Source organism: Myotis daubentonii, chromosome 18 (assembly GCF_963259705.1).
Source record: "Myotis daubentonii chromosome 18, mMyoDau2.1, whole genome shotgun sequence".
NCBI classification, from domain to species: domain Eukaryota; kingdom Metazoa; phylum Chordata; class Mammalia; order Chiroptera; family Vespertilionidae; genus Myotis; species Myotis daubentonii.
In genome coordinates this window covers 9,220,741-9,234,118 of record NC_081857.1, presented here as the reverse complement: position 1 = coordinate 9,234,118, position 13,378 = coordinate 9,220,741, and the positions used below count along the sequence as shown (strand labels likewise).

The window sequence follows — 13,378 nt, the reverse complement described above, 5'->3', positions numbered from 1 at the left end:
TCATCTGCAGAATGGCTGCTCTCTAAGGTCCCCTCCAGCTCCAAGACTGTGAGCTCGCAGAGAGCGCAGGGCGCTGAGGGCCTGGATGCTGTCCCCTGGGCGGGGCGGCCAGGGGAGGAGGCAGGTGCCGGTGCCTCTAACTCTGCCCAGGTCAGCACAGGGTCTGCAAACCAAAGCACGCTCCGCACCTCCCTGCCTCACTTCACGCTGTGCTCCTTGGAGAGTCCCCAAACCCTCCTCAGCCTTCTCCGCCCACTCCAGCCTCATGCCCACTTGCCTTGGTCCGGAAGGGCCTGGGGCCACCTCTCACCACTCCCTGCCCCTCCCTGTCCTGGCCACGTTCAGTTCCAGACTTGAACTGAGAAATTCAGCACTTCCGACCCCGTGACCGTCCCCCAACACCCATCCCTGTGCCTTTGTCATTGACTCCCCTCCTCTGAAATGCCCTTCCCAACCGGGCACACGCTTCCGCATCCCGCATGGCCCCATTCAAGCTCACCCAAGCCCCTAAGATGCCCCACGAGCACGCAGTTAGAACTGAGCTCGCATCCTGACTGTGCGTGGCCCTGCCCAGGAGGCGAGTCAGCCTCCGTAGAAGGCTGTGAGCGCCCCAAGGGGAGAGACCGTGTCTCCTTCGGGTCTCACCGAGCCTGGCGAAGTGCCTGGCACGTAATAGCGCTTACTTGTGCGGTGCTGTTTGAGGACAGCTGTGTTATGTGCCTCCAGGAGCCTGTGCACATCACTGTCACACTCACACAGTGGAGCTCAATAGACAACTGATGGGGCTAACCAGGCTCTAGCGCTCCCCAGAGCCTAGAACAGTGATGGCAAACCGCTGACATGCGTGTCAGAGGTGACACGCGAACTCATTTTTTGGGTTGATTTTTCTTTGTTAAATGGCATTTAAACATATAAAATAAATATCAAAATATAACTCTTTGTTTTACTATGGTTGCAAAGATCAAAAAATTTCTATATGTGACACGGCACCAGAGTTAAGTTAGGGTTTTTCAAAATGCTGACACGCCGAGCTCAGAAGGTTCGCCATCACTGGCCTAGAACAACCCTGGGGCCAACTCGCATATCCTCTCACAAACTCACACCCTCACACCCTTCTCCCTCATACACATACTCACATACACACACTGTCACCCTCACACACTCTCTCATACACTTTAAAAAAATTATTAAGAGAGAGAGAGAGAGGGAGAGTGAGGAACATCGATTTCTTGTTCCATTTATTTATGTATTCCTTGGTTAATTCTTGTATGTGCTCTCACTGGGAATCGAACCCGCAACCTTGGCGTATCAGGACGATGCTCTAACCAACAGGGCGACCAACCAGGGCTCTCACACACTTTTATACACACTCTCTCACATATATTCTCACACACAGTCCCTGCTTCACACTCACCTTCACCCCTCACTCTCTCACACACTCTCTCCCACACACACACTCAGGTCTCTAGGGTCACAGGGGGTTCGGGCACAGGAACCGGGAAGTATGACCCCAGAGGCTGCACAAAAGCAGGGAGCTCTCCCAACAGGGAGGCGCTGGGGCTCTGGGAAGCGCCCAGGCTTTGGCCTCCACAGACAGGATTTGGTGACATGGACTTCATCTCCTACCGGCTTTGTGAGCTCGGACAAGTGATTCCCCCGGTGGGGCCTGTTTTCTCATCTGCAAAGTGGGGATTACTTTGCAGAGCCGTTCTGGTGTTCAGTGAGGTACTGGAGTGCCTGCCGGGGAAGTTATGGGGTCAGGGTCACAGCAGGGATGGGGTCAGAGAGAGGAGGGGCTGAGACCCTCCCCAACTCCAGCCAGAGCGGCCTCACTCACATCTGCTTCATCTCCTGGACTTCCCCACAAGGTTCCCTTTAAACCAGGGGTGGGGAACCTTTACTGCCAAGGGCCATTTGGATATTTCTAACAACATCATTCACGGGCCATACAAAATTATCAACTTACAAATTAGCTGCTATATTTGATCGAACATTTAATTAACTCACCCTAATGCCTTGGCAGGGCCAGACAGAATGATTCTGTGGGCCTTATATCACCCAAGAGCCGATGTTCCCCACACCGGCTTTAAATTAAGGGTCCCATGGTTCCAAAACGTTTGGAAACACCCCCTTAGCGCTAGTGTGGCACATCCCCAAGCCGGGCACAGAGAAGGGGCTCAACCGTCGCTTGCTCATTCCTGCCCTTTGTCTGCCAGTCTGGGAGCTCAGTGAGGGGGCAGGGTGCTGGCTTGGGCTCAGGGCTTTACCCTGAGTGTGCCAGGGCCAAGCAGAGACAGACCACCAGGGAGCTGGGGGCCCTGGGACAGGAGCCCCTGCTGCTCCCGCAGTGCTGGAGAGAGCGGGGTGGCTGTGCGTGTGTGTGCGTGTGCGTGCGTGCATGTGTGTAATGTTGGTGTGCATCTGTGTGTCGTGCCTATGTGTCCCTGTGGATATGTGAGGTCTGGTCTTTGTGCCTCTATGTATATGCATGTGTCTCTGTGTGTCTGTGTTTGGATATGTCTGGTCTTTGTGTGTGTGCCCATGTGTTTGTGCATGTTTCTGTGTGTCCCTGCCTGCACGGGGCATGAACCCAGCCCTGCCCTGTCCTCCTGTGACCCACAAGGAGGCCTGTTCCTGGATCACTCACCTCCCCCCACAGCGGTCATAATGATGTCACCACAGGTAATTATCATACTTTGTGAATAATCCAGTTCTACTGCTCCTCCTAAAACTCAGCTTAACCTAGACCTTTGTCAGTCACGTAAGAGCTCAAGGGGCCCCGGGCACCCCTGAGGAACAGACCGGGGAGGGCTGGGCAGGGGCTGAGAGGGAGGAGCACCTGGGTTGCACCAGAGGTACTAGAGAGTGCTGCCAGGTGTACACTGAGCCCCACTGTGTGCCAAGGCGGAGTCTGGGTCAAAGGTTGTAGCTTCTTGCTCCCTGAAGGTGAGGCAGGTGGCATCCAGTCTTGCCCTGTGTCCACTTCCTCCCAGCATTTAGTGCCATGTGCCAGGCGCTGTGCTATGCGCTGGGAGACAGCAGCAAAAACTGCCTTTATGGACCAGCCGCGTGCCCGAGGATGTGCTCATGAGCCCCACGGACCAGTCCTCTCCTCACACCATCTGCCCTGTGACACACCCTGGAATGCTCAGGATGGGGGAGGCCTTTTTGTCAGGAGCCAGGCCAGAGTGGAGCTATGCCAGGCCCGGAGCGGGCCCTGTGAGCCCCGAGCCAGCCAAGCCTGGCCCAGGCCAGCTGCCCCGTACAGGGGAGCAGGCACAGGCTGGCACAGGCGGGCACAGGCTGTAACCATCAGGGGGGCTGGGCCTATGAGGCACCAACACATGGGGGAGCGGACTGCTTGGGGGTTCAGAGGCTGCAGGGGAGCTGGCTGGATTGCTGGCCCAGGGAACAAAGGGCCTGGGGGACAATGAAGGTGGGGTGAGGGGGGAGGAAGACTGAGAGCTGGACTCCAGCACACGGCAGGGTTCGCTGGGCGCAGGGCCCTGCACAGAACAGCCAGAACATGAAAGACACAGGCCTCCTAAATGCTACCACTGAGGACACCCGGCTCCTGGCCCCGAATCCGCCTCCCGCCGCCCGGGGGGGGGGGTGGGGGGGCGATGTGAGCACCAAGGGCTGCTTTCTGACGGGTGGGGACAGACAAAGGGGGAGTTTGGCCTCCAGTGGAAGGCAGAGACGAAGCGATTTATCTTAAGGCAACGAGCACCGCCTGAGCCCTCATGCCCCCAGCCCCACCCCGCAGCACAGCACAGACTAGCGGGGCGGCCCTCAACCAACCCCCTTGGAGCTGATGAGCTAGCACAGCCCTGACGACTGTGTTCATTACTTAGAGTCTCTGAGCCTCAGTCTGCAGCATGGGGGCGAGAAGGGGTAGCCGCCCCAAGGGACTCTGGTGAAGTTAGCACCACTCCTGGCCCATGGCGAGAGTCGGGGTGGGGGTGGGGTGAAGGGGGCACAGACATGTGTCCACAGACGCGGTGCCTGGCTGTGTCAGGCTCCCTTCTGCACAGTCACCACGTGGGGGCTGCACGCACACGGGTTTAGGACGCTGACAGCCTCCCACATCTGGGCAGGGGCCTTCTTCCTCTTCCGCCCCCAGGTGCGGGGGCCCGGGCCAGCCCAGCACGCACACCACCCCAGAGGAGGGCACCAGGACGCACAGCCACATCTAGACGCCAGCTGTTCCGGAGAGTACCTGGCGAGGACCCGCGGGGCACCCCAAGCAGCTGCTGCTCCGCAACCCTCCCCACCTGCTGCCCTCCCTCAGGTCTCAGAGGGGAGGGGGACTCTGCCTACGACAGGAACCACCACCTGGGGCAGGACCACCCCACGCCCCTCTGGGAGGACGGGGGTCTATGGTGGCCCGGCGGGGCCACGTGGCAGGCAGGGTGGGTGCGGGCAGGAGCAGGACCGTGGTTGAGCGGCCTGGTGGCCTCCGCTGGAGGAGGTCCTGAGGCTTGGGGACCTTCTTAGTCCCCATGGGGGGCAGGGGAGCTGTGCAGATGGGAGCCTCCTCAGCCCCCTCTCGTGCTCCCTCCCTCCCCGCGCCCCGTGGTGTCTGCAGGCTCTTGCATTGGCAGTGGGTTCCCTGAGGCCCAGCCCCGGCCCTGACTGCCCTGCCCTCTGAGGAAAGGTGGGTGTGTGAGCTCTCAGCCTGGCCCTGAGGGAATCTGGCCCTTGATCTTCAGCCTGCAGACCTTGGCCCTCCTGCCTCTGCCGCTGCATGACTGCATGGCTGCATGGAGAGCCCCTCAGAGTGGGATGTGGACAGAGGGAGGGCCTGCATCCTCCCGGGAGGGGCTGGGACAGGGGGCAGGCGCACCTCGACCCTCGGGTTCCCACTAGCCTGCCTGCTCGGAGCCTGGTATGATGGCATGAGCGAGGCGTGGGGAGGAGGGTCTGTTTGTGAGATGTCAGGAGTAAGAGCAATTGTTTTAATTTTGTTCCGAAGAGCCAAATCGGGAAGAAGTTGGGGGAGTGATTTTGCATGTCCGCAGAAAAGAGACGCCCCAACTCCTAGACAGTGTCCTGCAGGCCGGTCAGCGCCCAGCCCAGTGGGAGGGCTTGAACCTGCTCCGCCCCTCAGGCCAGCTTCTGCTCTGGAGCCCAGCCGAACGGCTCCTCTGGGTTACACAGCAAGAAGGCCGACTTTTGGGCAGACATGGGTGGGACAGCCTCTTGGTCTGTGGCGGCTGGCGGACATTGAGAGGATGTGGGCTGGGGCCAGAGGAGGCCCCCAAGGTTTTGTCCGGATGGGTGCTCTGTGTGTGTGTGTGTGTGTGTGTGTGTGTGTGTGTGTTTGGGGGGGCGGCATGGTTGTGCGGCTCATCAGATGAGAAGGACGCTGAGCTGTACTTGGGTCTGCACGTGTCCTGGGATGCCACGGGCTCAGTTTTGGGGGAGCACATCACACATCCTTGCTGTTGTTTCCATCCTCTTTTGATAAACAAGGAAACATGGGCTTATTTTGTAGCAAGAGGACTCACTGAACCCAAGGAAGGACTTGTTTACTCCAGGATGGTGACCACCAAGACAGAGCCCATGGAAACTCCCACAAGGTCCAGGTTAGCAAACTGTGGCGGGGGGGGGGGGGGTGGTGTCCAGAAGAATGAGAGAGGCTGGGAGAGATGGCCCGCATGAGGCAGCAGGGAGTGAAAGGAGTCCTAGTCGCCCCGCCTCTTACCAATTGAAAGAGGATTCCTGAGCCTGGAGAAATTTACAGGGTCACCCAGCCCAACCCCCACCCCCAAGCAAGACTGTTTTAACCTTGGACCGGACCCCCGTTTCCCATGGCCTCTTTGGAAGGATGGCCCCACCTCGGGCTCATCCTTCTGGTGAGGAAGTGCCTCCTGCAGTCTAACTTCAGTCCCTCCTGCTTCCCTGGACGATTCTTTCCATGAGTATTGACCTCCTCTTGCTCAACACCCTGGCTCTGCCCCCAGGAATCCCTCCAGCAATGCCAACGCCAGCCACACTCAGACCCGGATTGTCTTTGAGATGCACTTTTTCACAAACATTTGGCTTGAGGACATTCTGGGGGTGGGGGGTGGAGGACCCCCCCAGAGGAATTGCTTCCCTGACAGCCTTCGCGCCAGAGAGGATGCCTTGGGGCGCCCTCCCGAGTGCTTGCCCCTGAGGAGTAAGTTTGGGTCAGAGACGACCTGTGCAAGCACCCCACTGAGCACAATGTCCAGAGGCCCGTCCCACATGTGTCTCTATCTGAGGGCTGAAGGTGGAGAGCACATTTGACCAGGGAAGGGAGTGTGATGGAGTGAGGGCTTGGCCAGGTGGGGCGTAGAGGATGAGTGGGGATGAGAGAGAGAGAGAGAGAGGAGCCTTGTGCTTCCCTCACTGCTCATGCTGAGCACCGGAAGGACAGGTAGATCCTGGTGACTGATGTCATGTGCTCAGGGACCCCCTTCCCATCTCTCTCCCTTCCTGCCTCCCCTTTGCTGGCTGGGGCCTCCTGATAGACCCCACAGGCGGTCAGGAAGAACTCTGGCCTTGTGGCAAAGCCTTGCTGGAGTGGTTCTGCAGCCTGGCTGGTAAGGGTTAGCTGGTGGGCACCCTGGAGAGGGCTGCTGTCCAGGCCAGGAGTCTGGGCTCCGCCCCCTGCCCCACCCCCAGGAGCCCAGGTCACACCAGCCTCTCACAGGTGGCCCACCTCTGGCTGCCCTGGATCCCCAGTGGCTGCTCTGGTCCCTCTGAGTGCAGCTGAGAGGAGGCGTGGCTGAGGGAACTGAGGGGCTCTCCGGCCAGAGAGCTGGGAGGGGAGCCGGGGTCGGCTGCCGGAAGGCGACCGGGATGGCTCTGATGGACTGGGATACTGGGCTGTGCCCACGCCTGCCTCCCTCGGAGCAGAGGAGAAAGGATGCTGGCTGGGCTGGGAAGGGGGTTCATGGCCGAGGAGTGAAGCTGAAAGGAAAGGAGGGTAGGTCTGGCCAGTCACAGGCTGGACGTGCAAAGGGGGCAAAGCTAAGGGCAGGCACCCGGCGGGCTGGAAACCCATCCTTCTCCGGGCTGGGCCACGGGTACTCACAGCTCCTCCCATCCTGTCTGTCTGGATTCCCAAACCTCTAAACAACCTTGACTGACAGCGTTTCCTCCCGGGACACAGGCTCAGCTCCCGGAGGTCTACGCTGAGCGTCCCTGGCTTCGTCCCGTGAGGCCCGGGACTCTCTTCCCACAGGCACTGTCTCATCTCACTCCCCCTTCTTCTTTCCCAGGCCTTGCAACCCCTCCTGGACCAGGTGACAGGATTCCGCTCTGGGCACTGCCTAGGGCCGCTCCCCCACCGCAGATCCATTATGTAAGCCCCATGGTGCTGGGGAGAAGGGTGGCCCTCTTTCCCTGGACCCTGAAACCGTGTCCCTCCCCCTTCCAGCCCCAGCCCCTTTTCTTACTAACTTCATGCAAATCCTTCTCTCCCACCAGTGAAGATGAGAGGGAGGGGTTTGGGGGGGAAGGTAAAGTTGGGGAGGGGGGAGGGAAGAAAAGAAATTTCAGCCCTTGTGGGCTCAGTCCTTACCCTTTGGGGTCTGACTTGCCTCAGTTTCTCCTCCCTAAGTCCCTGTTTCTGGACCGGCCTTTGCCCAAACTCGTGGTCCACTCCCTCCTCTGTGGAACTGAAGCAAGACTTTGCAAAGAGGTCACCCTGCAGAGGCAGCCTCCAGGGGGCCTCCCGGCTGGGCAGTCAGTACCATTGCATCCGGGAGATCTGGGGGCCGGCCAGGGTCTGGGGCCTGGCCTCCGGGGCTTTCTGGTCCTGGACGGGGGGCCAGGGCAGGGGCCAGAGCCACTGCCCCCTCTGAAGGCATTTGCTGCTGTCAGCCAGCGGCCGCTGACCGGCTTGAATTCTTGGACACACTGCAGGAGGCCAGCTTCCTGGCCAGGCGGGGCCTGCTGGGCCCTGCAGGATGCCACCCATGTAGACAGGGCGGAGGGGACTTCTAGTCCCAGTGGTGAGAGGTCAGACTGGCCCCAGCCCGAAGCGGGGGTTCCCGCCCCGCCTCTGCCCCTCCTAAGTTGCAAGGGCACTGAGCTCCGAGTGCCTGCCCACAAGAGCACCCCCGGGGAGTCCCCCTCCCCTGGCAGCGGCAGCGAGAGGAGACAAAATTGGTTGCCACCTACCTGGAGTGAAAGAGGGGTGTTGGCTGGGGCAGGTGGACGCTGACCGAGGCGATGAGTCAGAGCCAGCCCGGCCACCAGCCCCCTGGGCCGGCCGCCTCTCCTCCCCTGCTCCCTCAGCCGCTGGCTGCCCTCCTGGCGCGGTGGCGGCAGCCCTGGCGGCGGCGGCGGGCGAGGGCGCTGGTGTGTGTGCGCGCCCGGAGCCACTGCAGCATCTCTGCATCAAGATGTGCTCCTCCCTCTCCCAGGCTCCGCTCACTGGCTGGCTCCTGTCCTCAGCCAACGCTCGGGCCCTGGAGATGACTTCCTCTGCCCCCTCCCACCCCTTCCCATCCCCACCCCCTGGCTCTACCTCATCTGCTGTCATTTAAGGACCGGGAGCGGAGCGAGCCCGAGTGCCCGCGTCTTCCCCGGGTCTTCCATATGCACGGGCGGCTCCGCTCAAGGGCGCTGTCTGGCCTGCCCCCTCCACTCCCGCCGCCGCCCCCCCCCCCGCCCCGCCCCAGCGCCCCAGTCCCATCCAGCCCAGAGCTGAAGGGGCTGCAGGGGGGTGGGGTGCAGAGGGAGAAGAAAGTGGTTCTTCTCTTCAAACCCCTGGAGACTCCCGGAGCCAAACTCCTTGTTTCCCCAGAAATTAGAGGAAGGGACGCAAAGCAGAAATCTCCAGCTTGTGGCGCAGGGCGGTGGGGTGGAGGGCTCTTTCGCGGGCGGGCACCCACATATTCATCTTTATTGTTTCCCTGATCAGAGTCACATGGCTCTTTGTCAAATGATCCACACATGAGGGGAAATTTAAAATTAAATAGTAAAAAGTCCCTTAACAGATTTGAGTTCCATGCCTTTGTGTTTGTTATTTCATGTACATCATTACATGGATTGTTGGTGTTATTTTATGAAAATGAATCACACAATACATCATGACTTGCAAAATACTTTGAACTATAATAGCTCTTGGACACGGTTCCACGTCAGTACTTATGGATCCAAGCTTCGTTTTAATCAACCAGCAGTGTGATGTCACAGAAAGCTCACGAGGTGGGGGCCTGGCGCTCGGAAGGGTAGGCTGGGCTCTGCTGATTGGCTGCGGGTGACCTGAAGGGCCAAGTTCACTTTGAGCTCTGAGATGCTGGGTGCTCACCCAGGTGGGCACGCTCTCTCCTGCTCTGCTCCTGTCATGAGGGGTGGGGGAGGCGGTGTGCCCAGAAGCAGGGGGACCCGCCATCTGTGGCAGTAGTCGGCCCCATCAGGCTGTCACTGTTGTCTCACCCCCCTCTGTCCACCTGCTGTCCCGTCACACAGGCAAGACCGGTGAGCGGTCCAGATGCTGAAACAGCTGGCAGGACCAGGCCAGTCTCGGAGTTTCAGTGGCTGTACCTGTCCAGCCTGGAGCGTGGCAGCGTGTCTTCCTGAGTAGAGCAGGTCACAGGGGCTTGGGACAGAGCTGGGCTGAGTGGGGAGCCTGGAGAAGGAGGAGTCGCTGCCCCGCCTCCCAGGGCCGGGACGCCTGCCCAGGTCCCAGGTGCTCTGCCCCCCGCCCCCCCCCCCCCCCCCCCGTCTGCTCCCTCCCAAGTGCTTTCCCAACTCGGGAGACGGTCTTCTTTGTTTCAGGCGGAGAGACAGCCGATCGATCATGCCAGTGACCGCCTTTAGCTGGGAATGGCTCTCTGCAGATCCCTCCCAGGTGCCTTCCCTTTCCCGCCTCTGCCCACTGCACCCTTGTCTCTCTGTCTGTCTGTCCGTCCGTCTTGCTGGGGCTGGCACATTGGCCCTGAGCGCCTGTGGTGAGTCTTGCCCGCTGACACCGCCCAGGTCAGCCCATGCCCCGCAGAGAGGCTTCAAGTCTCCCCAGGCAGAAAGTGGTGCCCAGGAAGAGGCGGCACCTCTGCTGTGTGTGTGGGGAGAGGGCGGGCGGGGGGGGGCGCTGGCCAGGGTTTTGCCTGACTCGGGGGCCAAGCGTCTGGAATGCTTGCAAGGGTTGCTTTCGATGGAGACAGCTGTTTTTGTGGCTGCTGTCTGACAGCTGCTGCCCTGTGGTGAGGGCAGGATCCTTTGGGGGGCGCGGGGGAAGCATAGCTCCCTCTCAGTTAGTGCAGGTGACTGGTCTCAAAGGTCCCCTCAATTCCTCTGCAGCCTGCCTGCCCCCTCCCCCAGCTGCAAGAAGTGAAAACTGCCCTAGCCCATTTGGCTCAGTGGAAAGAGCATCAGTCCCTTAGTCTGAAGGGTCCTGGGTTCGATTCCGGGTCAAGGGCACATATGTTAGTTGCAGGCTCGATACCAGGCTGAAACCAATCGATGCATCTCTCTCACATCAATGTCTCCCCCCGTCCCTTCTATTCTCTCTAAAAACCAGTGGGAAATGTCCTCAGGTGAGGATTAACAACAACAACAACAACAAAGTGAAAACTGAGAGTATCTCCTAAGCCCAGGCCTGGCTTTGGGGAGACATGTCCCAAGAAATCTCTTCTCCCTGGTTCCAAGCTCTCACCTGAGCCGGGCACAATGAATTGGGGAGTTATTGGGGATCCTCACTGCCAACCCCTGTGGTTTCTGAAAAAAAAAGTGGGGTGAACATTTGAGGGTCCAGGCTGAGTTTTGCTTGTGGGGTCCATTCGCTTGATAATGACCAGAATATTTTATATCATATTAATTTTGTGTAAATTATTAATAATAACTTGAGTGTCTCCAATGTGTCAGAAGCTGTACTAAGTGCTTTACCGGAATGATCCATCAGGCGTAAGTGTTGTTGTTATTACTGTTATTTTACAGGTGATGCTGAGGGCTTAGGGAACTTGCTCCAAGCAAACAGGAAGCACGTGGAGCCTGCTGGTCTGGCTCCAGCCTCCATGGTTTAACCACGACGCCCTGGGCTCCAGCTGCCGGCACCTGCCTTCGGAGGGGGGTGCAGCGGGGGCAGGACCCTTTCCTCTGTCTTGGTGTCTGCCAGGTCCCAGAATCCTCAGTACAACCAACTGTATGGGGCACCTCTGCTCTCTGTGGCTAATCAATGTGTCTCCATGTTGTACCGAGCGGGACACCCCATCCCAAGTGGAGTCCCCACAGACTCCCAGGCCGGACAAAGAAGGGCCAGTGAAGACGACTGGGTAGCTCATCAAATGGGCCACTGACTGCCTGTAAACATGAATTGGCTTCAGGGTGGGAGCTCCCAAAAGGCCTCCCCTGCCCCCCCCCCCCCCCGGAAAAAGCTTTATTGTTCCATTTGGTCCAATGCATGGGAGAGGGCTTCAGGGTGGTTAAAAGCAAGGCTAGGAGTTTCGGGAAGAGGCTCGGTAAAAGGCAGACACCAGGGGATGCAGAGGGGCCCCTCAAAGGCCTCTGGGCTCCACAGGCTCCTGGTTGTGCTGGAGGGTGGCCTTTCCAAGAGCTACTGCAGTGGTCGGCAAACTGCGGCCCCTTGAGTGTGGCTCTTCCACAAAATAACACGTGTGGGTGCACACGTGCAGTGCAATTGAAACTTCATGGCCACACCCAAGGGGCCAAAGAGCCGCATGTGGCTCGCGAGCCGCAGTTTGCCGACCACTGAACTACTGGCTCAGCCCAGCCCGGGGGCGGCAGCCTGCGGAGGGAGCCAGGTGGGGCCCATCTTCTTGATGAGCTTCACCTCCTCACCCGGAAGTGGTTCTGCAGGAAGTCAGAGCTGAGGGTCTGCGCAACCCGGGCACGCAGGTCCACGGGGCCTGGGCCAGGTTCCTCCCCAAGGCCAGGGCGGCTTCCGGGGCACCCTGAGTTCTGCCCACTCATCTTGGGGGGCCTTAGCGCATCCTGGAAGAGAAAGCGCCCACCGCACTGGGTTTGCAACTTTAAGAGACGCCCAGCGCCTTTGAGCTTCTTCTCCACCAACTCACGGAAGAAACGCCTCCCGCCCCCCGCCCCCCAGAGCCACAGCGTCCAGGTGGAAACAGAAGCCAGAGAGAGGTAGGTGTGGGGGCCCGCAGAGGCAGGGGGCCAGGCGGCTGACCGCAGCCTCCACCTGGGTGGGATAAAGCTGACGGATTTGGGAGCTCCTGGTTGTTCGGCGATAACGATTAAGGTAGAAATAAACCACGTGTGTTGGCTGGTCCCGGAGGTGGTTCTGAAGGTGGTTCTGAAGGTGGTGAGTGGATAAGACGCAAAAGAGTGGCCGGAGGCTGGGAGAAAGGGCGTCCCTGGGCCTATTCTGTCCAAACACTGTTGAAGCAAGAGGCAGAGCCGGGACCGCCGAGGGCACTGCCTCCCAAAAGGCATCTTGAGGGCCACCCAGCCCTTCTAAGATCATCTGGTCCCGCCTCCAGCAGCCCCGCCAAGTCAACAGCAAAGGATTGCGGGTCCTCGAGCCCAGCCAGGGACAGTGGGCTCTGCCATGTCTTTCCTCCTCAGTCTCAGCCTCACGCTCCTGCCCTGGCCTCTGGCCACCAGCGCCATGGTCTGGGTTTCAGGCTCCAGTCACTTTTCTGGAGCTCCCAGGAGACCACAGATTCATGGAGCCGCTTCTCGGCCTCGAGCGGTGGGGGTTGGAGAGCCATGGGAGGTGGTCTGTCTGCAGTCTTTCTGGAAACAGCCTGATAGTGGTCCCAGGACAGTTCACACGCAGCTGCGGGGAAGAGCGACGAAGCAGGTTGGGCAAAGCTCCAGACTCGGGCCAGCTTAACAGGCAGGCGTGCTGCTTATGAGCTGAGTGGCCCCGGGCCCAGCCACTCACCCCCTCAAAGGCCCAGGTTCCTCACCCGGATTAAGACACAAACCTCACTGAGCTGCTGTGAGCATTGAGTTACCCACAAATATCTAGCCCGGGCCAAGCGCATAGCAGGGACTCAGTAATGTCAGCCCTTCCCTTGGGCCTTTTTGGGATTCAGCCTCCCATCCGCAGCACAGGGATGTACGCCTGCCGCCGGGCCCCTCTCTGCTGCGATGGCTGGGATGGCTCAGGGTTTGCAGGCTGGAGAACGGACTCCTCAGCTCTGCCACTCCTAGGGGATGACACTGAAGCATATGCAACTGATGGAGGAATCCATTTCCACATCTGTACAATGGGAATAATCCTATTCCTACTGGTTTGAGCATTTAGCCAAGTGTCATACAAACTACAGATTTTATTCCCTACGCCGTCTCCCCTAAGAAGTCTCCGAAGGTAGCGATTATCTCAATATTGTCTCTGTTTTCCTGCACCCCCTTCAGCTCAGCACAATGCCTGGCGGATGGTAGAGACTCAGTGAGCACTGGTTGACGGGGT

The 13,378-nt window shown here is 59.4% G+C and overlaps 1 protein-coding gene across 1 annotated transcript in view; it reads right to left on the bottom strand.

Annotated features, from left to right (window-relative positions):
- CNTN2 (contactin 2) overlaps positions 1 to 8,389 on the bottom strand; it is a 30,553-nt gene extending 22,164 nt beyond the window's left edge. The window contains 4 exon segments of the mRNA XM_059674905.1: positions 8,155 to 8,227; positions 8,229 to 8,258; positions 8,260 to 8,344; positions 8,346 to 8,389. Coding sequence (XP_059530888.1) covers positions 8,155 to 8,227; positions 8,229 to 8,258; positions 8,260 to 8,344; positions 8,346 to 8,374 — 217 coding nt within the window. The 5' untranslated portion in view covers positions 8,375 to 8,389.
- Between the last annotated feature and the right edge of the window lie 4,989 nt (positions 8,390 to 13,378).